General features: G+C 37.3%; 2 protein-coding genes, 1 long non-coding RNA gene and 2 pseudogenes across 4 annotated transcripts; 2 read left to right on the forward strand and 3 right to left on the reverse strand.

Moving 5' to 3' along the window:
• The first annotated feature begins 5,807 nt into the window (after positions 1 to 5,807).
• LOC145212854 (uncharacterized) lies at positions 5,808 to 17,955 on the forward strand. Its single transcript, XM_080081113.1, has 3 exons — positions 5,808 to 6,889; positions 9,259 to 10,005; positions 16,483 to 17,955. The coding sequence occupies exons 1-3, from the start codon at positions 6,251 to 6,253 to the stop codon at positions 17,257 to 17,259; spliced, it is 2,163 nt and encodes a 720-aa protein (XP_079937239.1). The 5' UTR covers positions 5,808 to 6,250; the 3' UTR covers positions 17,260 to 17,955.
• LOC145212071 (uncharacterized) lies at positions 12,468 to 14,189 on the reverse strand (annotated as a pseudogene).
• Positions 17,956 to 18,619: 664 nt separating the features above from the next.
• LOC145212078 (uncharacterized) lies at positions 18,620 to 20,731 on the reverse strand (annotated as a pseudogene). Its single transcript, XR_013856644.1, has one exon. The product of XR_013856644.1 is annotated as an uncharacterized LOC145212078 (transcript).
• A 1,521-nt stretch (positions 20,732 to 22,252) lies between these two features.
• On the forward strand, positions 22,253 to 23,533 carry LOC145212855 (uncharacterized; the record flags this gene model as incomplete). The annotated part of the gene is made up of 1 exon (XM_080081114.1): positions 22,253 to 23,533. A coding segment is annotated over one exon (834 nt), but the record flags the coding sequence as incomplete, so codon positions are not given.
• Positions 23,534 to 25,454: 1,921 nt separating this feature from the next.
• Positions 25,455 to 25,660, reverse strand: LOC145212083 (uncharacterized). The gene is made up of 2 exons (XR_013856645.1): positions 25,610 to 25,660; positions 25,455 to 25,569 (listed from the first exon to the last, which is right to left on the reverse strand). It is a non-coding gene; the product is annotated as an uncharacterized LOC145212083 (long non-coding RNA).
• Between the last annotated feature and the right edge of the window lie 63 nt (positions 25,661 to 25,723).

The following is a 25,723-nucleotide window of genomic DNA, read 5'->3' on the forward strand; positions in this document are numbered from 1 at the left end:
CTCACAAAAATTTGACACGTAAGGGTCATTGCCACAAGTAAATTGGCACGCATCCCCTAACATGCTCCCGAACTCTAATTGGCCTATCTTAAAACAAGTGTTGTTTTTTCAGAACATCATCTTTGCTTCTTAACTAAATACTGTGTGGAAAGGTTTGGCCATTTGAGCACTACACTTAAATTCGACACTTTGTAATACTTCCTCTAGGTTTTCCTGTGTTGTACGTTCTAGTTGGGGGCAGGGACTGTGATTATTTCCTTGCATGGCAGTACTTGGCTTATTTTGTGGTTGCGAAAAAATTAAAACAGGCAATGTACATTAATTTACAAATGACTGGGCTGCACACTCACTTACCAGTAGCCTACTTCGTTACCACTATGTGATTTTAACTTGCCATATTAAGTCTTAAAGCAAACTGCTACTACAACCTTTTTTGTTTGCAACAAGGCACAGTAAGTTTTAACCTTTAAAATAACTTTAAGTTTCGTGGAATAATGTCAAAAATTCACATGGGTATAAACATCAAAGAAAAACAGTTTGAGTGCAAAACTTGTGGCAAAAGGTTTAAAACATCCGAGTATTTACGTAAGCATGAATAAGGAATTCACCACAGCGGCAAGAAAATCCATCGTTGTAAACTCTGTGAAAAAGGTTTTGCAACTATTCGTGAGCTAAAAAAGCATTTGCTCAGTCACTATGGTGGTAAACCTCATCGGTGCAATGTATGTGAAAAGCAATTTCGCACTTTGCAAGACTTGAAATGTCACACACGAACCCACACTGGTGGAAAACCGTATCGCTGTGACATTTGCAAAAAGCGATATCGTTGTCATAAGGACTTGAAAAGACATTTGTTGGTTCATTCTGGAGAAAAACCTCATCGATGCAATGTATGTGAAAAGCAACTTCGCACTTTGCAAGACTTGAAACGTCACACACGAACTCACACTGGTGAAAAACCGTATCGCTGTGACTTTGTGACAAGAGGTTCACGACGTCGTGCAACGCCAAAAGTCACACGTTGATACACACTAGCAAAAAACGTTTTTTTTTGTAAAGTTTGTGTAAAACCATTTTGGACTTCAAAGGAATTGAGGCAACATATGGTTGTGCATTCAGATGAGAAACCCCATAAATACGAGTTTTGCGAAAAAAGTTCTAAGCTACAAAACAATGCAAAAAGTCACATGAAAATCCATACCATCCCACAGATTCAATGTTTTTGATACCGCAGTCAAGACGCTAAGCATCATGCAGATATCTAAGAAAACAAAATGCCTGTTTCATATGAGATTTGTAAAAACAAGATTTCGAAAACCTGAGAGCTACTTTTAGGCGACTTCTTTTATCTGTTAATACTAAAGGTTAAGACCAACAGTCAGTCATGTTAAATGTACTTGTTTTACCGGTAATGATTTTTGTGATTCATGTTAACATACATTTTTGTTTATTCGAACACGGACTATAAATTTTAGATTTGTTTAAAGATATTGAATTCTTTCGTATTGTATATATATGGTCCGTTATTATCATGTCTTTTATCCACACAAACTCGTGACCGGTTACTGATATAACAAAACAAGTTTTGCTAATCACACCACCCGTCATAAACTGGCTTGCGGCTAAAATTGTTTTGTTCCCTTGCATGTTACCGAGAAGTCATAAACGGCTTTTCGTCCTGGTACACTCGTCATTTGCCATATGCAACCAAAAGAAAGGTACGGTTCAGAATCTAGTTAACTTGAAAACGTACTCTGCTTAGAACTAAGTCCCAGAACTAATTTTATAGTAAGCTATCGTGACTTAAACGCTATGTAAGTCAAGCATTATAAAGTTTAACTTAGTAAATTCGTAATCATCGTATAGGGTTGTGTTTGCTCTACACTTAGCGCTCGTTGTTATCGCGGTACGGCTTATGTGAAATTATAGACTTGGGAACTTTATAGTCGTGTATCGGTTGCGCAGTTCTAGTTTATCAGCGATTAGTGGATATATTAACGGAGTTAGATTAGGAAGGTTAATAAGTTTGTCTATCGTCAGGGGTCGGAATTTACGGAGTAGTTTTGCTTTTTTACAGACACAGTAAGTTTTATCAAAAACTATTTGAAACGTTTGAATAAAGTGTTTCGTGGAAAGATGTCAAAAACTTACATGGATATAAACATGGAAGTAAAACTGTTTGAGTGCAAAACTTGTGGCAAAAGGTTTAAAACATCGAGGTATTTACGAAATCATGATTCAAGAATGCACGACAGCAGCAAGAAAATTCATCGCTGTAAAGTCTGTGAAAAAGGTTTTGTAACTATCAGTGAGCTAAAACAGCATTTGGTCAAACACTATGGAAAAAAAACTCATCGGTGCAATGTCTGTCAGAAGCAATTTCGCTCCTTGCCAGAATTGAAACTTCACACACGAACTCACACTGGTGAAAAACCGTATCGCTGTGACATTTGTGAAAAGCAATATCGTAGTCGATGGCACCTAAAAATACATTTGTTGAGTCATACTGGTGAAAAACCATACAAATGTCCAATTTGTGACAAGGGGTTCAAGACGTCTTGCAGCGCAGAACGTCATATGTCGATACACACTGGCGAAAAACGCCACATTTGCAAGGTTTGTGAGAAATCATTTCGGACTTTTAGCATTTTGAGGCAACACATGGTTGTGCATTCAGATGAGAAACCTCATAAATGCGAGTTTTGCGAGAAAAGTTTCAAATATCGACACGCTGTAAAACGTCACATGAAAATTCACATCAAGCCACAGAGTCAATGCTTGTAAAAAAACATTTGAGAATGAAAGATAATGGAATATCATACAGATGTACAGAAGCCCGCAATGTCTGTTTAGTATGAAATTTGTAAAAACAAGATTTCAAAACGCTGGCACTTAGAAGCAAAATATAGGTTGCCTGTTGCCACTAATTATTGATATCACCACAACATTTTTATTTGAAAAACAAAGTATTGTTCAACAAAACATCGTAGGTTGTGCACAAAGGTGCAGATAAACATGTTACAATCTTGTTTGATTGCAAATGTGTCATGCTATGTGATTGCGATATTTTGGTGTAAACGTTTTAAAATATTGTTTTTGCTGTGAATTGGAAAATTTGTAATGTTGTACCCTCATATATAAGAATGGCCTTTTGCTTTCAGCTGCCATTTTGCATGTTAGGTTAGATTTATATGAGATACTATGAATTTATTATCGTAAAAACGTTTTTGCTGTGAAATGCCTTTCTTTACTCTGTTGTGTTTCATTTGTCATTAAATTTTTTGTAGACGAGTGCAAGGATTAATGTTGTAAACTATAAATCAGTTGGGGCCAGTCTTATTTTTTAAAACTTACCCAAATCAGACGTTTTTCTGAAAAGTTTAAACACGAGACGATCAGTTGAATTTGAAGGGGAATTCCCAAGCCATGACTTCGGGTTCTCAGTAGAAACGTACCGAATATTCGGTTTGTCGAATAAATTCGGCCGAATCAGCCACTTTTACAAAGATTCGGTTTCGGCCGAATAATTTGCTGCGATTACCGCATCGTTTATGAACACACATGTAAAACGTTTCCCGCTTAGTACCAGCGAAAATCTTGTCAAATATGAATTTTTTTATCACATTATCGTTTTCCCTACTGCAGACAACTAATCAGTAATTTATTGTCGGGTTGGTAACCATGCTTGAGACAATGTTGAACTCCACTGAACTGAAATGAGTACGAAACACAACCATTCTGCACTAATTGCCTGGTAGGTAAACTTATGTTTTCATGTCAAACACGTAGCGTGCGACTTCGCGTGACGTCATAGATGATTCGGTTTCGGTCGAATCGAATGTTGCCGATTTCGGTAGATTATTAGTTTTTGACGGGTTATATATCCACTGAACACGTGATGCACACAAAAATGTTACAGAACTTGAAACGATTTTTTTATAATGATGCACGAAATTAAACATGGTCACGACCAGCTACTGTATGCTCCTTTTTTTATGATTATTTATATTATTATTATTATTACATTTACATATTACATAAGCATTTTTTTAAAAAGCTTGCTGTATAATAATTCTTCTAGTGAATACATGTTTTAACGTAAAGGTGACAGCGCATGCATTAACCTTAGGTGTGGTTTGATCGAACAAGATTTTAGAAAGTGGCGCCAGCAAAGAAACCTGAGTTGTTAAAACTTATTGCAAATACTGAACGAACGTTTCGTCCACCAGGTTGCATATTTAAATAAATATGTTTTTTAACTTGTGTATGGTGGCCTATTGTTATCAATCTTTTTTTTTCTTTTATTATTTTATTATTATTATGGGCTACAATACTTGTGTGATGCCAAACAAACTAGACATTGTTTTAAAGAAATTGTAATGTTGCTCACGTTAAGCAAATTATTTTACCTCATTTACCTATAGAATAATACGGAATGAAACAACCAAAATGTTGCACAAACAACTATTTAAAAAGGTGAAACTTCCATCAAGACTAAATGTGTCTTTCAAAACAAAGGTTCGTCGTATTTTCTGGAAGTCCACGTCCTGGGTGAAAGGGTTAAAACTCTACGCGTCACCAACTTTCTGCAAATCTTACGTATTTTCAAGTAAAGCAACAAAATCCGTTGAGCGCAACGATTTAATTGACCTGGTCAAGTTGACAGGGTTTACCTGAAGAGGTGCTATAACTGTTTCATTTGAGCTGAACTTATTTTGCTTTGTAAAAGAAAAGAAAAAAAATATCGACACTATTGCAATAAAAAAAATACTGAGTCGAAAAAAGCTGCGCTGCGTTAAAACGTTATAGAGCGCAAAACAGTAAAAGGCACAATTGGTGGATAATGGTCAAACGCGGCGCAGCAACACCTGGGTGCTGAACATTCTCAATGCCGAAATTAATAACGTGGAGCTTATTAGTTTGTATATTATGATACTATTATCCCTTTGTTAGAGTTTAAACAAACAACTATCAAACTTACTTATCAGTCTCACTGAAAATCCAGCCTCGATAAGAATTTTCTGGAAATAAACGCTGACAGCCGAACTTACTATATAGTCACATCCATTCTCACGAGCAAATGATTCAAACAAATCGTAAATTTTCAATTTTTTTCAAACTTTGTCCATGGTAAGCAGGATGGTCTGTATCCAGACATAAAGACATAACTTTGTTGGTTCCAAAATCGGGGAAAACTTTTTCCTCCACATAGTGAACAAATCTCTTTTTTGCTTAATGCCTTGGACAGTCTTCTTCTACGAAAATTGAATTCTTGCTTAATGAATTCATCTTTTGAATTTTTGCCATACTTAGACGAACCATTTTCTCATCGGTGTCAAACACACCAAGTGAAACTTGATCTGAGATCAACGTTTCAGCTCGTGCCTTGGCGAACAAAAAGCTAAACCGTAAATCAACATTAAAGGTGTTTCACAAGCTGACTCTTGGCGCGTAGTATGTCTCAATAAACTTAAAAACTTGAGGAAGATCCTTTTCGGTGAGTTTTCCACAAGTTATTAAATGAACTAGTTTTAACGGTAAGGAATATTGTGAGTAAACATATGATTGTGTATATTAAACTCGAAGTATAACTATATTGTTTTTAACGATATTTAATTGTTTTTTGTTGTATCTTTTTTTGGCCAGTTATCATCTTGCCTTTTATTCACACAAAGTCGTGACCGGTTACTGATCTAACAAAACAAGTTTTTCTAATCACACCAGCGGTCATAAACTGGCTTGCGGCTATAATTGTTTTGTTCCCTTGCATGTTACCGAGAAGTCATAAACGGCTTTTCGTCCTGGTACACTCGTCATTTGCCATATGCAACCAAAAGAAAGGTACGGTTCAGAATCTAGTTAACTTGAAAACGTACTCTGCTCAGAACTACGTCTCTTTTTTATAGTATCGTGACCTACCGCTATGTAAGTCAAGCATTATAAAGTTTAACTTAGTAAATTCGTAATCATCGTATAGGGTTGTGTGTGCGCTACACTTAGCGCTCGTTGTTATCGCGGTATGGCTTATGTGAAATTATAGACTTGGGAACTTTATAGTCGTATATCGGTTGCGCAGTTCTAGTTTATCAGCGATTAGTGGATATATTAACGGAGTTAGATTAGGAAGGTTAATAAGTTTGTCTATCGTCAGGGGTCGGAATTTACGGAGTAGTTTTGCTTTTTTACTGACACAGTAAGTTTTATCAAAAACTATTTGAAACGTTTAAATAATTTTGTGTTTCGTGGAAAGATGTCAAAAACTCACATGGGTATAAACATGGAAGTTAAACTGTTTGAGTGCAAAACTTGTGGCAAAAGGTTTAAAGCATCTGAGTATTTACGTAAGCATGATTCAAGAATGCACGACAGCAGCAAGAAAATTCATCGTTGTAAAGTCTGTGAAAAAGGTTTTGTGACTATCAGTGAGCTAAAACAGCATTTGGTCAGACATGAAAAAAAAACTCATCGGTGCATTGTCTGTCAGAAGCAATTTCGCTCCTTGCCCGAATTGAAACTTCACACACGAAGTCACACTGGTGAAAAACCGTATCGCTGTGACATTTGTGAAAAGCAATATCGTTCTCGAGGGCAGCTAAAAATACATTTGTTGAGTCATACTGGTGAAAAACCATACAAATGTCCAATTTGTGACAAGGGGTTGAAGACGTCTTGCAGCGCAAAAAGTCATATGTCGATACACACTGGTGAAAAACGCCATATTTGCAAGGTTTGTGAGAAACCATTTCGGACTTCCAGTGATTTGAGACAACACATGGTTGTGCAATCAGAAAAGAAACCCTACAAATGCGAGTTTTGCGAGAAAAGTTTCAAATATCGAAACACTGTAAAAAGTCACATGAAAATTCACATCAAGCCACAGAGGCAATGCTTAAAAAACATTTGAGAATGAAAGAGAGTGGAATATCATACAAATCTACAGAAGCCCGCAATGTCTGTTCAGTATGAAACACGGCACTTAGAAGCAAAATATAGGTTGCCTGTTGCCACTAAATATTGATATCACCACAAAAATTTTATTAAAAAACAAAGTATTGTTCAACAAATCTTTGTAGGTTGTGCTCACTGGAGCAGATAAACATGTTACAATTTTGTTTGATTTCAAATGTGTCATGCTATGTGATTGCGATATTTTGGTGTAAACGTTTTAAAATATTGTTTTTGCTGTGAATTGGAAAATTTGTAATGTTGTACCCTCATATGTAAAATGGCCTTTAGCTTCACCTGCCATTTTGCATGTTAGGTTAGATTTATATGAGATACCATGAATTTATTATCGTAAAAACGTTTTTGCTGTGAAATGCCTTTCTTTACTCTGTTGTGTTTCATTTGTCATTAAATTTTTTGTAGACGAGTGCGAGGATTAATGTTGGTAAAACTATGCATCAGTTGGGGCCAGTCTCATTTTTTAAAACTTACCCAAATCAGACGTTTTTCTGAAAAGTTTAAACACGAGACGATAAGTTGAATTTGAAGGGGAATTCCCAAGCCATGACTTCAGGTTCTCATTAGAAATGTACCGAATATTCGGTTTGTCGAATTTATTCGGCCGAATCAGCCACTTTTACAAAGATTCGGTATCGGCCGAATAATTTGCTGCGATTACCGCATCGTTTATGAACACACATTTAAAACGTTTTCCGCTTAGTACCAACGAAAATCTTGTCAATTATGAATTTTTTTATTACATTATCGTTTTCCCCACTGCGGTAAACTAATCAGTAATTTATTGTCGGTTGGCAACCATGCTTGAGACAATGTTAAACCCCACAGAACTGAAATGAGTACGAAACACAACCATTCTGCACTAATTGCCTGGTAGATAAACTCATGTTTTCATGTCAAACGCGTAGGGTACGACTTTGCGCGACGACTTTCGGTTTCGGCCGAATCGAAATCTTGCCGAATCGGTACATCACTAGTTTTTAACCGGTTATTTTTCGGCCATGGTTAAAACAAAAGAAAAATAATCATGGAACATAGATCGCTTAAAAAAGCACTTTTCGTTCTTTATGGTGTCACAGAATAGGCATGTCAAAAATTTTGTGCCGTTTGTGGTATCTGTTGAAAGGTTTGCAAAGACAGCTCAAGAATTTTTCTCGTTGTAGCATCGTTTTGAACACACGGACTCACACTGGTGAAATACCGTATCGCTGTGACATTTGTGACAAAAGGTTCACGACGGCGTGCAACGCCAGAAGTCACACGTTGATACACACTGGCAAAAAACGATTTTTTGGAAAGTTTGTGTAAAACCATTTCGGACTTCAAAGGAATTGAGGCAAGATATGGTTGTGCATTCAGATGAGAAAACCCATAAATGCGAGTTTTGCGAGAAAAGTTCTAAGGTACAAAACATTGCAAAAAGTCACATGAAAATCCATACCATCCCACAGATTCAATGTTTGTGATACCGCAGTCAAGACGCTAAGCATCATGCAGATATCTAAGAAAACAAAATGCCTGTTTCATATGAGATTTGTAAAAACAAGTTTTCGAAAACCTGAGAGCTACTTTTAGGCGACTTCTTTTATCTGTTAATACTAAAGGTTAAGACCAACAGTCAGTCATGTTAAATGTACTTGTTTTACCGGTAATGATTTTTGTGATTAATGTTAACATACATTTTTGTTTGTTCAAACACGGACTATAAATTTTAGATTTGTTTAAGGGTATTGAATTCTTTCGTGTTGTATATAGCCTATATGATGGGTTATTATCATGTCTTTTATCCACACAAACTCGTGACCGGTTACTGATCTAACAAAACAAGTTTTGCTAATCACACCACCGGTCATAAACTGGCTTGCGGCTATAATTGTTTTGTTCCGTTGCATGTTACCGAGAAGTCATAAACGGCTTTTCGTCCTGGTACACTCGTCATTTGCCATATGCAACCAAAAGAAAGGTACGGTTCAGAATCTAGTTAACTTGAAAACGTACTCTGCTTAGAACTAAGTCCCACAACTAATTTTATAGTAAGCTATCGTGACTTAAACGCTATGTAAGTCAAGCATTATTGAGTTTAACTTAGTAAACTTGTAATCATCGTATAGGGTTGTGTGTGCTCTACACTTAGCGCTTGTTGTTATCGCGGTACGGCTTATGTGAAATTATAAACTTGGGAACTTTATAGCCGTGTATCGGTTGCGCAGTTCTAGTTTATCAGCGATTAGTGGATATATTAACGTAGTTAGATTAGGAAGGTTAATAAGTTTGTCTATCGTCAGGGGTCGGTAAAACCTGACAACGGAATTTACGGATAAGTTTTGCTTTTTTACAGACACAGTAAGTTTTATCAAAAACTATTTGAAACGTTTAAATAATTTTGTGTTTCGTGGAAAGATGTCAAAAACTCACATGGGTATAAACATGGAAGTAAAACTGTTTGAGTGCAAAACTTGTGGCAAAAAGTTTAAAGCACTCGAGTATTTACGTAAGCATGATTCAAGAATGCACGACAGCAGCAAGAAAATCCATCGTTGTAAAGTCTGTGAAAAAGGTTTTGTGACTATCAGTGAGCTAAAACAGCATTTGGTCAGACATGAAAAAAAAACTCATCGGTGCATTGTCTGTCAGAAGCAATTTCGCTCCTTGCCCGAATTGAAACTTCACACACGAACTCACACTGGTGAAAAACCGTATCGCTGTGACATTTGTGAAAAGCAATATCGTTCTCGAGGGCAGCTAAAAATACATTTGTTGAGTCATACTGGTGAAAAACCATACAAATGTCCAATTTGTGACAAGGGGTTCAAGACGTCTTGCAGCGCAAAAAGTCATATGTCGATACACACTGGCGAAAAACGCCATATTTGCAAGGTTTGTGAGAAACCATTTCGGACTTATAGCATTTTGAAGCAACACATGGTTGTGCATTCAGATGAGAAACCTCATCAATGCGAGTTTTGCGAGAAAAGTTTCAAATCGCGAAACACTTTAAAAAGTCACATGAAAATTCACATCAAGCCACAGAGTCAATGCTTGTAAAAAAACATTTGAGAATGAAAGAGAGTGGAATATCATACAGATGTACAGAAGCCCGCAATGTCTGTTTAGTATGAAATTTGTAAAAACAAGATTTCAAAACGCTGGCACTTAGAAGCAAAATATAGGTTTCCTGTTGCCACTAAATATTGATATCACCACAAAAATTTTATTAAAAAACAAAGTATTGTTCAACAAAACTTTGTAGGTTGTGCAGAAAGGAGCAGATAAACATGTTACAATTTTGTTTGATTTCAAATGTGTCATGCTATGTGATTGCGATATTTTGGTGTAAACGTTTTAAAATATTGTTTTTGCTGTGAATTGGAAAATTTGCAATGTTGTACCCTCATATGTAAAAACGGCTTTTTGCTTCAGCGGCCATTTAGTTTGTATGGACTTAACGGAGTTACTATGAATTTAATATCGTAATAAAGTTTCTGTTGTAAAATGCCTTTCTTTACTCTGTCGTGTTTCATTTGTCATTAAATTTTCGGAGACGAGTGCGAGGATTAATGATGGTAAACTATGTATAAGTTGGGGCCAGTCTCATTTTCTAAAACTTACCCAAAATCATGCGTTTGTCTGAAAAGTGGAAACACGAGAAGTAAAGTTGAATTTGCAGGGGAATTCCCAAGCCATGACTTCGGGTTCTCATTAGAAATGTACCGAATATTCGGTTTGTCGAATGTATTCGGCCGAATCAGCCACTTTTACAAAGATTCGGTTTCGGCCGAATATTTCGCTGCGATTACCGCATCGTTTATGAACACACATTCAAAACGTTTCCCGCTTAGTACCAACGAAAATCCTGTCAATTATGAATTTTTTTGTTACATTATCGTTTTCTCCACTGCGGTAAACTAATCAGTAATTTGTTGTCGGGTTGGCAACCATGCTTGAGACAATGTTAAACCCCACAGAACGAAAATGAGTACGAAACACAACCATTCTGCACTAATTGCCTGGTAGATAAACTTATGTTTTCATGTCAAACGCGTAGGGTACGACTTTGCGCGACGACTTTCGGTTTCGGCCGAATCGAAATCTTGCCGAATCGGTACATCACTAGTTTTTAACCGGTTATTTTTCGGCCATGGTTAAAACAAAAGAAAAATAATCATGGAACATAGATCGCTTAAAAAAGCACTTTTCGTTCTTTATGGTGTCACAGAATAGGCATGTCAAAAATTTTGTGCCGTTTGTGGTATCTGTTGAGAAAAGTTTGCAGAGACAGCTCAATAATTTTTCTCGTTGTAGCATCGTTTTGAACATACACCTGAACTATCCTGAAGTCGTCACAATTAATCAGACCTTTCAGGTTCTTAGCAGTGTTTGATTCATTTTTTATTAAACAAAACAGTTTTACAAGGTCCGCAGCATCCGGTAGTGTTAATTTGTTTTCTAAGATGTTTTTAAGAAGTCCATCAATTGATTTGTGTTTGGCAAGATAGAATGCTAAACCACCAAAAAATCGAGTGGATCTTAGTAAGTCACATTTGCTCCGTTCAAAACCCAAGGATCAAAATGATGGAGGCGTTGTGACGGGAGTTGCGATGCTGGACTCCCCGCTGCTTGTCTAGATGTGCCCTATTTTAACACTAGCAGTAGTCTACTATTTTTGCTGTAAAACGACTTGTGACCAAAAAAGGCGGTATTCGTTTTTTTTAATTTTATTTTAGCACTTGCAGTAGTCTGCTATTAACTGGTTAACCCGTAACGCATTTTTTTATTTGATACATTAAAGCAGGTGTCTTCAAACTTTTTAGCTCCAACGCCCCCTTTCCAAGGCACTGGCGCCTAATAAAGGTTGTGTAAAAGCGAAAAAAATTATGGCCTGTCACCATACTTAGCCACAATGAAGTGTCCCCTGTGTCTAATTTAACGCCTAACCTTGGTTTCGAGATCACAATGTATTGAAATAGCAGCATGTTTATTCTGATGTGGCCATTGTCCCTGGTGTTTGTTTTCAAGACGAATTATATCTGCTTGTAAGTCAAAGTTAGCTGAGTCTCACAGTTATGGTACATACTTATACAATCAGTAATGTTGAAATCACCCCTTTTGAAGTCAAATCGCCCCCCAACTTCCAAAATTTTCACTATCGCCCCCTCGGTAGACGAATTTTTACATTTACATGTTACAAAAGCAATTATTTGAAAATGCTGGCGTCTTCTAATTCTTCTAATAAATGCAGACTTTAAAGTAAAAGTGACAGCGCATGCATTAACCCAAGCTGTGATTAGATAGAACAAAACTTTAGAAAGCGGCGCGAGCAGAATGAGTTGAAAATCTTCAGTTTGCATAATACTCTGAAAAGCCGTTACAGACAAAGTTTGTTTAGAATTCCACTTTTACATGTTCTGCATGACATTTTCTACCTATTATTATAACTTAACAAACTTGTTTTAAAAATTCTAGAATAACTTTCTTTCGCGAAGGAGGGTTTGTAAAATCTGAACAGCACATTTGCAGTTTTATTGACTTTTGCATCGATTCTACGGCAAAAATATCACCACAACACATGGAAACTGACAGCAAGTCTGACTTGGTTTGTGTGAAATCAGCCCCTCGAAGCACCTCCAAGCGACGCAACGCGCATACTTTAACAACGTTAAATGCCTATGCTTGGGCCATGTGTACTTTCTTGACCAGAATTCTCCACACCACTACGCAAAAAGTAAAGCGCGCAGAGCGAAAATTTGGTTACCGTTTGAAAGGTCCATCCCTCCTCTCGACCTTGCACCCTCGGTAGAGGTACTAACGTAAGAACTGACGGTAGCCAGGTTTAGGGATTTCCGGTTGGTGGCGCAACGGAGCGTAGGCGTTTATTGTGACAATAATACCGCAATTTGCAACATGCTGACTCAGCAATTATTGTCGCCTTAAACGCCTATACTCTGTTGCGCCACTAAACAGAAATTCCCAAAGGTCTGTCGTTGAGAACTTGAAGGGTCTGTCGTTGAGTGCTGCCCAAAGGTCGAAGCGACATAAGCGCGGACTTTAACAACCCAAAAATGAGTTCGTTACCAATTCACCTCAAGCGCAAAGTCTCGTTCTCATTTGTGCAGCAAGTTTACGCATTTCTTTCCTGATTCGGACATCGATTTTTGTCGGGTTTAAGGCTTGCAATCGGGCCTGCTTACAATTTTTGCAAACAAATATTTTGATATTTTTACACAAACACGTTACATAATGTTTCTTAACCCGTAGGGCAGATTTTTTAATTAAAATACTTCAGTTTGCAATACAGTATTGATGTTAGTCTCGGTGAACAGCCAAGTGCTATTTTAAGTTCCAAGCTCTCCGAAATCTTTTCTTGCAAACGTCACACTGGAAAGATTTCTTGTCTTCATGTAAAACTGCATGATGTTTCACTTCTTTTGCTGTATTGAACACTTTTTCAGAAACATTACATATAGGTCTTCTTGTTAGTGTGAAGTTTCATGTGTCTTTTTGCGTTGTTTAGGAGGTTGAAACTTTTCTTGCAAAACTTACATTTGTGAGGTTTCTCATCTGAATGCACAACCATGTGTTGCCTCAAATCGGTGGAAGTCCGAAACGGTTTTTCGCACACTTCGCAAATATAGCGTTTTTCGCCAGTGTGCATCGACATATGTCTTAAAGCATTGCCGTTAAAGCTAAATTTTCTCTCGCAAAATTTACATTTGTATGGTTTGTCACCAGTGTGACTCAACAAATGTCTTTTTAGGTAAACCATAGCCGAAAATTGCTTTTCACACATGTCACAGCGATGTGATTTTTCGTCTGTGTGAGTCCGGGCATGACATTTCAACTCTTGCAATGTCCGATATTGCTTTTCACAAACATCGCACCGATGAGGTTTTTCTTCAGAATGAATCAACATGTGTTTCTTTGCATTCGAGGGATGAACGAATCGTTTTTCGCAAAAATCGCATTTATACTGTTTATCACCATTGTGACTAGCAGTATGCAGTTTCAGCTCACTAAGGGTTACAAAACCTTTCTCACAGACTTTACAACGGTGGATTTTCTTGCTGCTATCGTGCATTCTTGAATTATGCATCTGTAAGTATTTTGATGTTTTAAACCTTCTGCCACATGTTTTGCGCTGAAAAGGCAATTCTTTTTCGCTTTTGTCCATTGTACCCTTTCAAATGTGACAGTTCCTTAAACGTTCAAAATAATATTTTTCCTTTGACTTATCGTTGCTGCAAGACAGAAAAAAAAACAATTTTGAGTTGAATTTATTCTCTTTTAAGCGGACAAGCGTATGGACTAAAAACCGTGAAATCGTAGGCTACTACTTTGTTGTATCATGTTAAAACTTTATATCATATTTCATCATTTATTTCAATTAACGTTTGCATGACAAGCGAAGGTTTTTCATGGCACGCCAAACCATCTAACTGTATTGTAACATTTCTTGTTTTTGGTGTGTTATAATGGAAGTGTCCTTAAACTGGGCTTACATGCACGAATCTGTCTATTTTCTCATCAATAAAGAGTTTAGCTTGCACCAACCACTATTGCACACAAAGATTTGACGCGTAAGGGTCATTGCCACAAGTAAATTGGCACGCACCCCCTACAATGTACCCGAACCCTGGTCTAATTGGTCTATCTTAAAACAATTGTTGTTATTTCAGAACATCATCTTTGCTTCTTAACCAAAGACTGTGTGGAAAGGTTTGGCCATTTGAGCACTACACTTAAATTCGACACTTTGAAATACTTCCTCTAGGTTTTCCTGTTTTGTAACCTGCGTTCGAGTTGGAAGCAGGGAGTGTTATTATTTCCCACTTGGCAGTATTTGGCCTATATTTTTTACCAGCACTTTGTAGTTGCGCAGTACTGAAGAACAGCCAGTGTACATTGATTTGCAAATGGCTGGACTGCACATTCTCTAACCAGTAGCCTACTTCGCGACCACTATGTGATTTCAACTTGCCATAAAAAGTTTTAAAGCAAATTATAACAGTATTAACAAATGACGACAAGTGTAAATTGTAAAAACGTCCCCAAACCCAGAGAAGGGGTTCTACCTCTCGGATCGGAACAAACAACACAGATGTATCGAATCAAAAAAATATGTTATAAAACCTTGGTTTATAAATGAGATTTAACGCATAAACTGCACCCTGTGGTTAAAAAATATACACTTAAATTTTTATCGTGGTCGCGGGCCATCTAGAAGAGGGCCGGATGCGACCCGCGGCCCGTGCGCTGTAGTAAAGACAATAGCCGCAATTTTGTCAAACACAAACACACAACGAATGGTAATGTTAAGAATGAATATAATTGTTGCGTAATCCAACATGGTGCGATTTGCTACAGAGTTCTGAGCCCGAACCCGAAACGTTTTTGAGAAGCCCGTTTAGGCCCGAAATTTTGATTTTTTGATTGATAGGCCTATCCACGAAAGCCTTGCAACAAAGGATGAGAAAGAAAAAAAGAGAAAGACAACAAACACAATGAACAATAGTAGACAATGGGTTAACAATACGTTCTGTAGTAGGGTGGGCATTAGATCAAAGCCGTAGACTTGTTACTTAGCTGTGTGACTTTATTTTTTTTTTAAATTGGCGGACACGGAACGTAAAGTCAGGCCCGTTTTCTCATCAATACCTAAGCCCGAACCCGGCCCGAACCCGGCCCGAACCCGGCCCGAACCCGGCCCGAACCCGGCCCGAACCCGGCCCGAACCCGGCCCGAACCCGGCCCGAACCCGGCCCGAACCCGGCCCGCAAAGCCCGGCCCGACTTGCAACTCTGATTTGCTAACCATGGTGTTATAACAACACAGACAATCAATCATTTCCGTCATGCCTCAAATAGCAGGCGAACGGCAGAAGGATGTGATATGGCTCGGTTTGCTCGGATTGGACCGGAAACGTTTAAGCTTGCGTTGTTAAAAGAAACAAACCATGCATTTCAAAAACGAATAACTGACGCATTCTTTATCGCAACTCCTGTAACTTTACTCGCGTGTATTCTCTTTTTGTTGTGTAAAGTTAGAAGCGCATGACGCAAGCTGGCAACCGGATATAAAGGCCGCGCCCAGTGGCGTCAGGATATATATAGGCCTCGCCCAACTGCGTCGAGATTATGTTTTGAATAAGCCTTTCTAAAGCCTTGTATTTGTATAATTTTACCTTGTATTGTCTTTATCAAAATCAGAAGGTGGTGTGCTAAAGGTTGTATGTATTTAGGGGCATAACCCTGCTAAATAGTTTAGCTCTAATTTAAACTGAAAATAATGCACAGAGATTCGTAAGCGTTAGCGTGAATTCACCCCTGATTGAATATAAAATAAGAGTTTATAGTTTGTGACGACAGTTTAGACTTGAGACAGATAATTCAGTCTTAATAGGCTAACGGGAAGCGTTTACAATAATATATCACTTAACAAAGAATGTGACGGATGTGTTTTGCTGTCTTGCAGGAAAAGTAGGTTTGAGCAAGAAACTATTTGGACGTTTAAAATAACTTTAAGTTTCGTGGAAAGGTGTCAAAAATGTACACGAATAAAAACATGGAACTCGGATATCTAGGAACGCATGATTCAAGTATGCACGACAGCAGCAAGAAAATTCATTATTGTAAAGTATGCGAAAAAGGATTTGTAACCTTGCAAAATGAAAAACGACACATGTTGATTCATTCCGGAGAAAAACCTCATCGGTGCAATGTCTGTGAAAAGCAATTTCGCACTTTGCCAGAATTGAAATCTCACACACGAACTCACACTGGTGAAAAACCGTATCGCTGTGACATTTGTGAAAAGCGATATCGTAATCAATGGCACTTGAAAATACATTTGTTAAGTCATACTGGTGAAAAACCATACAAATGTAAATGTTGCGATAAGAGGTTTGTGACGTCGTACAACGCTACAAGACATATGTCGACACATACCGGCCAAAAACGCCATATTTGCGAAGTTTGTGAAAAAACCTTTCCGACTTTATGGCACATGAAGCGACACATGGTTGTGCATTCCGATGAGAAACCTCACAAATGCAAGTTTTGTGAGAAAACTTTCACTCGCCTAGACAACGCAAAAACACACATGAAACTTCACACCAACAAGAAGACTTATAGATGTAATGTTTGTGAAAAAGTGTTCAATACAGCAAGAGAAGTGAAGCATCATGTAGTTTTACATGAAGACAAGAAATCTTTTCAGTGTGAGATTTGTGAAAAAAGATTTCAAAAAGCTGGTAACTTAAAACGGCACTTGACTGTTCACAAAAAAACAATAACGCATTGACATCTTTTTGTGGACATCGTATACCAAACTGGAGTATTTCAATAAATCAATCTGGCCTTTACAATGTAAAAAAATTAAGTTAAAATCACTAGTCATGCATGAGTGTCGATTTGTCTTGGTTTAATGCTTCAGAAAAGCTAAATTTAGAAATGTATGAAGAATTGTTTTTGATCGGAATTGTGCAAAACTATTCTTGTCCTGTGTTTGTCCAATGTCCAGGACACGCCTTATTTTCTGATATCGTTATGTCAGTAGCTTTTGCGCTGTTTTTCGACAGGTATCCAGTACCCTGTCTGCGTAGATTGTAGATTGTAGTATTTCTTGGTTCGGTGCTTTAAATGTTGCTCATAAATTCGCGGTTTTCACGAGTTCTTGAACAATTTACCAAATGCGAATATACTTTTTATCACAGAACATTTCCGTTATTTTACATTTCATTTAAGCAAAGATTGTGCGGAATTGACATAATCAAAGACCCAAAACATCAAGAAAAACAAATTTTAACAATTTACGATGAGAAAACATGGTTTCTGTTACATCAGTGTGTGGAGTATCGTGTATTGAAGTAATACATAAGCGCGTATAGTATCGTACGAGTGACTGTGATTGCATGAACGTTTTATTTCGTCATCGTCACCTTTTCCAGTTGTCGCTGTTTAACACCTTAAGCACAATTGTACAGTTGCGTCATCATCACCTTTGCCACTATATATCCACATGTGGGTGTTAAACAGCGACAACTGGAAAAGGTGACGATGACGAAATAAAACGTTCATGCAATCACAGTCACTCGTACGATACTATACGCGCTTATGTATTACTTCAATACACGATACTCCACAAGTGGTTCCCAACCTATGGGTCGCGACCCAAAGTTGGGTCGCCTGAACATTCTGTTGGGTCGCTTGTTTTAGTAGTAATTACAGCATCTACTTTTTGACGCCGCGTAGCGTTACTTTTATATTACCCAGGGCTTTAAATTGTTGCCCAATAATAACTTCATCACAACTTGTAGTGATGATGTTTAAAACTGTTTGTGACGTCATAAAGTAATGTGTTAGCTCACAGTAGAGCGTTGTCTGGCAAATAATGCCTCGATTCAGCTCCGGAATAAATGGAGATGTCTGGTCGTAAAAAACAACAGCGTTCGTTCGTTATCAGGTTATTGATTTGCTAAACTGGCGCAGTAATTTTTTTTCAAAAAATTTCCTATCTTACAGACAAAGATACAACTAAAATAACATGTCCATGGGTCGCGAGAAATCCCAAAACTAAATTTTGGTAAGTATTTGGGTCGCGTTAAAAAAAGGTTGGGAACCACTGTGTTACATTGTCACCAACAACAGAGTAGAAAATATAATACACGAGATGGGTTGAGTTTATTTTAACGGTTAGTTGTTAGTTGAGTCATTTCGACGATGAAACAAATCATAGCAACACAATTGCGCAAAAATATTCACCAAGATTCTCATTTGTTCAGCAATTTTACCAATTTTCTGTCTGATTCGGACTTTGATTGAAAACTGTTTTAGATTTCGATCGGGTTTGAGGCTTGCAATTGGGCCTGTTTACAGCCTTCGCAAAAAGCCTTTGATGTTTTTAAGTATGGCAGTTCCCAACCATCAGATAAGACAAAAACTTTACGTAATGTTTTATTGTTTAATTAAAGTACTCCAGTTTGCAGTACAGTATTGCAATGACGTTAGTCTAGGTGAACAGCCTATAGCTGTTTTAAGTCCCAAGCTTTCCAAAATTTTTTCTTGCAAATCTCACACTGTAAAGGTGTCTGGTCTTCATGTAAAACGACATGACGTTTCACTTCTCTTGCTGTATTGAACACTTTTTCGCAAACATTACATAGAGGTCTTCTTGTTGGTGTGAAGTTTCATGAGTCTTTTTGCGTTGTTTAGGAGGTTGAAACTTTTCTTGCAAAACTTACATTTGTGAGGTTTCTCATCCGAATGCACAACCACATGTTGCCTCAAATCGGTAGAAGTCCGAAACGGTTTTTCACAAACTTCGCAAATATGGCGTTTTTCGCCAGTGTGCGTCTTCATATATCTTAAAGCATTGCCGTTAAAGCTAAATTTTCTCTCGCAAAATTTACATTTGTATGGTTTGTCACCAGTGTGACTCAACAAATGTCTTTTTAGGTAAACCATAGCCGAAAATTGCTTTTCACACATGTCACAGCGATGTGATTTTTCGTCTGTGTGAGTCCGGGCATGAGATTTCAACTCTTGCAATGTCCGATATTGCTTTTCACAAACATCGCACCGATGAGGTTTTTCTTCAGAATGAATCAACATGTGTTTCTTTGCATTCGAGGGATGAACGAATCGTTTTTCGCAAAAATCACATTTATACTGTTTATCACCATTGTGACTAGCAGTATGCAGTTTCAGCTCACGAAGGGTTACGAAACATTTTTCACAGACTTTACAACGGTGGGTTTTCTTGCTGCTGTTGTGCATTCTTGAATCATGCTTTTGTAAGGACATGAATGTTTGAAACCTTTTGCCACAAGTTTTACATCGAAAAGGCAATTCTTTTTTTGCTTTTGTCCATTGTATCCGTCATTTAACACAGTTACTTCAACGTCAAAATAATGTTTTTTTGCTTAGACTTATTGTTTCTGTAAGACAGAAAAAAAACTGCTCGAAGTACTTCTAATAATTAGCCTACTAACGTGAGAAAAAAATCTGTTAACGTATCATGTTAAAACTGTAGTTCACAAATATTTAGCTCAATCATTGTTGGCATGACAAGCAAAGGTTGTTCATGGACCGCCAAACGATTTAAGTTGAACTGTTGCATTGCTTGTTTCGTGTATGTTAAAATGCAAGTGTCCTAAAATCCAGCCTACATGCACGAATCTGTGTATTTTCTGATTAAGATTAAGTTCAGATTGCACCAACCACTCTTACTCACAAAAATGTTGACACGTACGGTAATTGCCACAAGCAAATTTACAAGCATCCCCTAAAATGTTCCCGAACCCTGATCTAATGTCACAAAACATTGCTTTCACCACAGTACACCTAAATTAGACACTTTGTAATACTTCCTCTAGATTTTCCTATGTTGTACTTTCTAGTTGTGGGATTTCACATTACTCAAGAACAGCCACTGGCAGAGACCATTGATTTACAAAAGGCTGAGCTGTCCATTCTCTAACCAGTAGCCTACTTTGAAAAACCCTCTCTAAGACCTTCATATCACAAAACGGAACAATTCAACCCCTCAACCGCTTATAATGCTGTTGGGGGTTTCAGCTGTAGCTATTTCAATGTTTTTTATCTTGCCTTGTGAGTTATTTTCATTTTATCGCGCTATTGTATTTTATCGAACCTGCATCAGTTCTTCTTTTCTGCATTTTTATCTCGGATGGTTCTTACACCATGCAGTCTCTGTATCAAACTTTTTCTTCCACCTTGCATAAACTAACTATCTGAGCAACGAGATACGTTTCTCAAATTACAAAATAAAAGGTTATCTTAAATACGTGGCTTTTTCACAACAAAAACATTTTCTATACTGGTGTAAACTCTTAAGACAAATTTGTTACATTTATAACACGAATTCGTTTCATGTGAATGTAATTGTCAAGTGTCAAGTCTTGCCCATTCTCACCGTAAATCAAAAAAACAACTCACCAAGACCTTCATATCACAAAAACGAAACAATTTAACCGATCAACCGCTTATAATGCTGTTCCGTATTTCTGGTGAAGCCTTTTTAAATGTTTATCTTGCCTCAGGATTTATTACAAATCGGACATTGCGAGAATTGAAATTATACACACGAACTCACACTGGTGAAAAAACGTATTGCTGTGACATTTGTGAAAAGCGATATCGTACTCAAGGGCACTTGAAAATACATTTGTTGAGTTATACTGGCGAAAACCATATAAATGTCAAATTCGTAACAAAGGGTTCATGACGTCTTGCAATGCTATAAGACATGTTTCGATACACAATGGCGAAAACCGCCATGTTTGCAAGGTTTGTAAGAAACCATTTCGGACTTCTAGCGGTTTTAAGCAACACATGGTTGTGCATTCAGATAAGAAACACCACAAATGCTAGTTTTGCGAGAAAAGTTTCAAACTACGAAATAAAGCAAAAAGTCACATGAAATTCCATTTTGACACACAGATGTTTGTGAAACCGTAGTCAAGGCAACAAGCTTAAAAAAAGACAATAAGCATCATGCAGATATGTAGCAAAACACAATGCCTGTTTATTATGAAATTTGGAGAAAACAAGATTTCGAAAAACTGAGAACCTACTTTGAGGCAACTTCGCATATCTGTTAACACTAAAGGTTATTAAAAACAACAAGCATTGTGTTGTTAAATGTACTATAGTTAACAAGTAGGAATTTTTCAAATAAATTTAACAGTTGATCGTGTATCAGAGTCGGACTATAAATTTTAACATTTTAATCACATTGAATTGTTTGGTGTTGTATCTTTTTTGGCTCGTTATCATCTTGCCTTTCATTAACACAAAATCTTGACCGGTTACGAATCTAACAAAACAAGTTTGCTAATTACTGCTCTGGTCATAAACTGGCTTGCGGCTATACTTGTTTCGTTCCCTTGCATGTTACCGAGAAGCCATAAACGGCTTTTCGTTAATTGCCATATGCTACCAAAAGAAAAAGTACAGTTTAAAATTTCGTTTACTTGGAAACGTACACTGCTTAGAACTACGTCTATATTTTATAGTATCGTGACCTAAACGCTATGTAAGTCAAGTATTAGAAAGTTAAACGTAGTAAATTCGTAATCATTGTATAGGGTTGTGTGTGCTTTAACTCTTAGCGCTCGTTGTTTTTGCGATACGGCTTATGTCAAATTATAGACTTGAGAACTATATAGTTCTGTTTGGAATTTTGCAGTTCTAGTTTATCAGCAATTAGCGTATTTATTACCGGAGCTACATTCGGACTGTTATGTTTGTCTACCGTGAGGGGTCGGTAATACCTGACAACGAAATTTACGGATACGTTTTGCTTTTTTACAGACATAGTAAGTTTTATCAAAAACTATTTGAAACGTTTAAATAATTTTGTGTTTCGTGGGAAGATGTCAAAAACCCACATGAGTGTAAACGTGGAAGAAAAAAAGTTTGAGTGCAAAACTTGTGGCAAAAGGTTTAATACATCGAGGTCTTTACGAACGCATGATTCAAGAATGCCCGACAGCAGCAAGAAAATCCATCGCTGTAAAGTCTGTGAAAAAGGGTTTGTATCTCTTCGTGAGATAAAACTGCATTTGGCCAGTCACTACGGTGATAAACAGCATAAATGTGATGTTTGTGAGAAACGGTTTGTAAGTTTCGAAAATGCAAAAATGCACATGTCGATTCATTCTGGAGAAAAACCTCATCGGTGCAATGTCTGTCAGAAGCAATTTCGCTCCTTGCCCGAATTGAAACTTCACACACGAACTCACACTGGTGAAAAACCGTATCGCTGTGACATTTGTGAAAAGCAATATCGTACTCGAGGGCACCTGAAAATACATTTGTTGAGTCATACTGGTGAAAAACCATACAAATGTCCAATTTGTGACAACGGGTTCATGACGTCTTGCAACGCAAAACGTCATATGTCGATACACACTGGCGAAAAACGCCATATTTGCAAGGTTTGTGAGAAACCATTTCGGACTTTTAGCATTTTGAAGCAACACATGGTTGTGCATTCAGATGAGAAACCTCATAAATGCGATTTTTGCGAGAAAAGTTTCAAATCGCGAAACACTTTAAAAAGTCACATGAAAATTCACATCAAGCCACAGAGTCAGTGCTTGTAAAAAACATTTGAGAATGAAAGAGAATGGAATATCATACAGATGTACAGAAGCCCGCAATGTCTGTTTAGTATGTAATTTGTAAAAACAAGATTTCAAAACGCTGGCACTTAGAAGCAAAATATAGGTTTCCTGTTGCCACTAAATATTGATATCTCCACAACAATTTTATTAAAAAACAAAGTATTGTTCAACAAATCTTTGTAGGTTGTGCACAAAGGAGCAGATATACATGTTACAATTTTGTTTGATTTCAAATGTGTCATGCTATATGATTGCGATATTTTGGTGTAAACGTTTTAAATATTGTTTTTGCTGTGAATTGGAAATTTGTAATGTTGTACCCTCATATGTAAAAACGGGCTTTTTTCACCTGTCATTTTGTTTGTATGGTTAGACTTAACGGAGTTACTATGAATTTATTATCGTAATAAAGTTTCTGTTGTAAAATGCCTTTCTTTAATCTGTCCTGTTTCATTAGTCATTAAATTTTTGTAGACGAGTGCGAGGATTCAAGTTGTAAACTATATATCAGTTGGGGCCAGTCTCATTTTCTAAAACTTACCCAAAATCATGCGTTTGTCTGAAAAGTGCAAACACGAGAAGAAAAGTTGAATTTGCAGTGGAATTCCCAAGCCATGACTTCGAGTTCTGATTAGAAATGTTCCGAATATTCGGTTTGTCGAATTTATTCGGCCGAATCAGCCACTTTTACAAAGATTCGGTTTCGGCCGAATAATTTGCTGCGATTACCGCATCGTTTATGAACACACATTTAAAACGTTTCCCGCTTAGTACCAACGAAAATCTTGTCAATTATGAATTTTTTTATTACGTTATCGTTTTCCCCACTGCGGTAAACTAATCAGTAATTTATTGTCGGTTGGCAACCACGCTTGAGACAATGTTAAACCCCAGAGAACGATTTTTCGGACATAGTTAAGACAAAAGAAAAATAATCATGGAACATAGATCGCTTAAAAAAAGCACTTTTCGTTCTTTATGGTGTCACAGAATAGGCATGTCAAAAATTTTGTGCCGTTTGTGGTATCTGTTGAAAGATTTGCAGAGACAGCTCAAGAATTTTTCTCGTTGTAGCATCGTTTTGAACATACACCTGAACTATTCTGAAGTCGTTACAATTATTCAGACCTTTCAGGTTCTTAGCAGTGTTTGATTCATTATTTATTAAACAAAACAGTTTTACAAGGTCGGCAGCATCCGATAGTATTGATTTGTTTTCTAAGATGTTTTAAAGAAGTCCATCAATTGATTTGTGTTTGGCAAGATAAAATGCTAAACCACCAAAAAATCGAGTGGATCTTAGTAAGTCACATTTGCTCCGTTCAAAACCCAAGAATCAAAATGATGGAGGCGTTGCGACGGGAGTTGCGATGCTGGACTCCCCGCTGCTTGTCTAGATGTGCCCTATTTTAACACTAGCAGTAGTCTACTATTTTTGCTGTAAAACGACTTGTGACCAAAAAAGGCGGTATTCGTTTTTTTAATTTTATTTTAACACTTGCAGTAGTCTGCTATTAACCGGTTAACCCGTAACGCATTTTTTTATATGATACACTAAAGCAGGGGTCTTCAAACTTTTTAGCTCCATCGCCCCCTTTCCAAGGCACTGGCGCCTAATATAGGTAGTGTAAAAGCGGAAAAATTATGGCCTGTCACCATACTTAGCCACAATAAGGTGTCCCCTGTGGCTAATTTAATGCCTAACCTTGGTTTCGAGATCTCAATGTATTGGAATAGCAGCATGTTTAATCTGATGTGTCCATTGTCCCTGGTGTTTATTTGCAAGACGAATTATATCTGCTTGTAAGTCAAAGTTAGCTGAGTCTCACAGTTATGGTACATACTTATACAATCAGTAATGTTGAAATCGCCCCCTTTTGAAGTCAAATCGCCCCGCAACTTCCAAAATTTTCACTATCGCCCCCTCGGTGGACGAAATCGCCCCGTTGAAGAACCCTGCACTAAAGTAAACGTGCTCACAACCAGCTACGGTATGGTACTTTATTTTTCTTTATTATTTTTACATTTACATGTTACATAAGCAATTATTTGAAAATGTTGGCGTCTTCTTAGTCTTCTAATAAATGCAGACTTTAAAGTAAAAGTGACAGCGCATGCATTAACCCAAGCTGTGGTTAGATAGAACAAAACTTTAGAAAGCGGCGCGAGCAAAATGAGTTTATAATTTCAGTTTGCATAATACTCTGAAAAGCCGTTACAGACAAAGTTTGTTTAGAATTCCACTTTTACATGTTCTACATGACATTTTCTACCTATTATTATAACTTAACAAACTTGTTTTAGAAATTCTAGAATAACTTTCTTTCGCGAAGGAGGGTTTTTAAAATCCGAACAGCACAATTGCAGTTTTATTGACTTTTGCATCGATTCTACGGCAAAAATATCACCACAACACATGGGCACTGACAGCAAGTCTGACTTGGTTTGTGTGAAATCAGCCCCTCGAAGCATCTCGAAGCACCTCGAAGCACCTCGAAGCACCTCGAAGCACCTCGAAGCGACGCAAGCGCATACTTTAACAACGTTAAATGCTATGCTTGGGCCGTGTGTACTTTCTTGACCAGAATTCTCCACACCACCACGCAAAAAGTAAAG

Source organism: Phallusia mammillata, chromosome 2 (genome assembly GCF_965637545.1).
Source record: "Phallusia mammillata chromosome 2, kaPhaMamm4.hap1.1, whole genome shotgun sequence".
NCBI classification, from domain to species: Eukaryota; Metazoa; Chordata; class Ascidiacea; order Phlebobranchia; family Ascidiidae; genus Phallusia; species Phallusia mammillata.

Coding starts and splice junctions, on each gene's coding strand:
- LOC145212854 (XM_080081113.1), top strand. CDS start 6,251: ATGTCAAAAACTCACATGGGTATAAACATGGAAGTTAAACTGTTTGAG. Junction 6,890..9,258: donor TCAAGCCACAGAGGCAATGC/TTAAAAAACATT, acceptor AGGGGTCGGTAA/AACCTGACAACGGAATTTAC. Junction 10,006..16,482: donor AGCCACAGAGTCAATGCTTG/TAAAAAAACATT, acceptor AATAACTTTAAG/TTTCGTGGAAAGGTGTCAAA.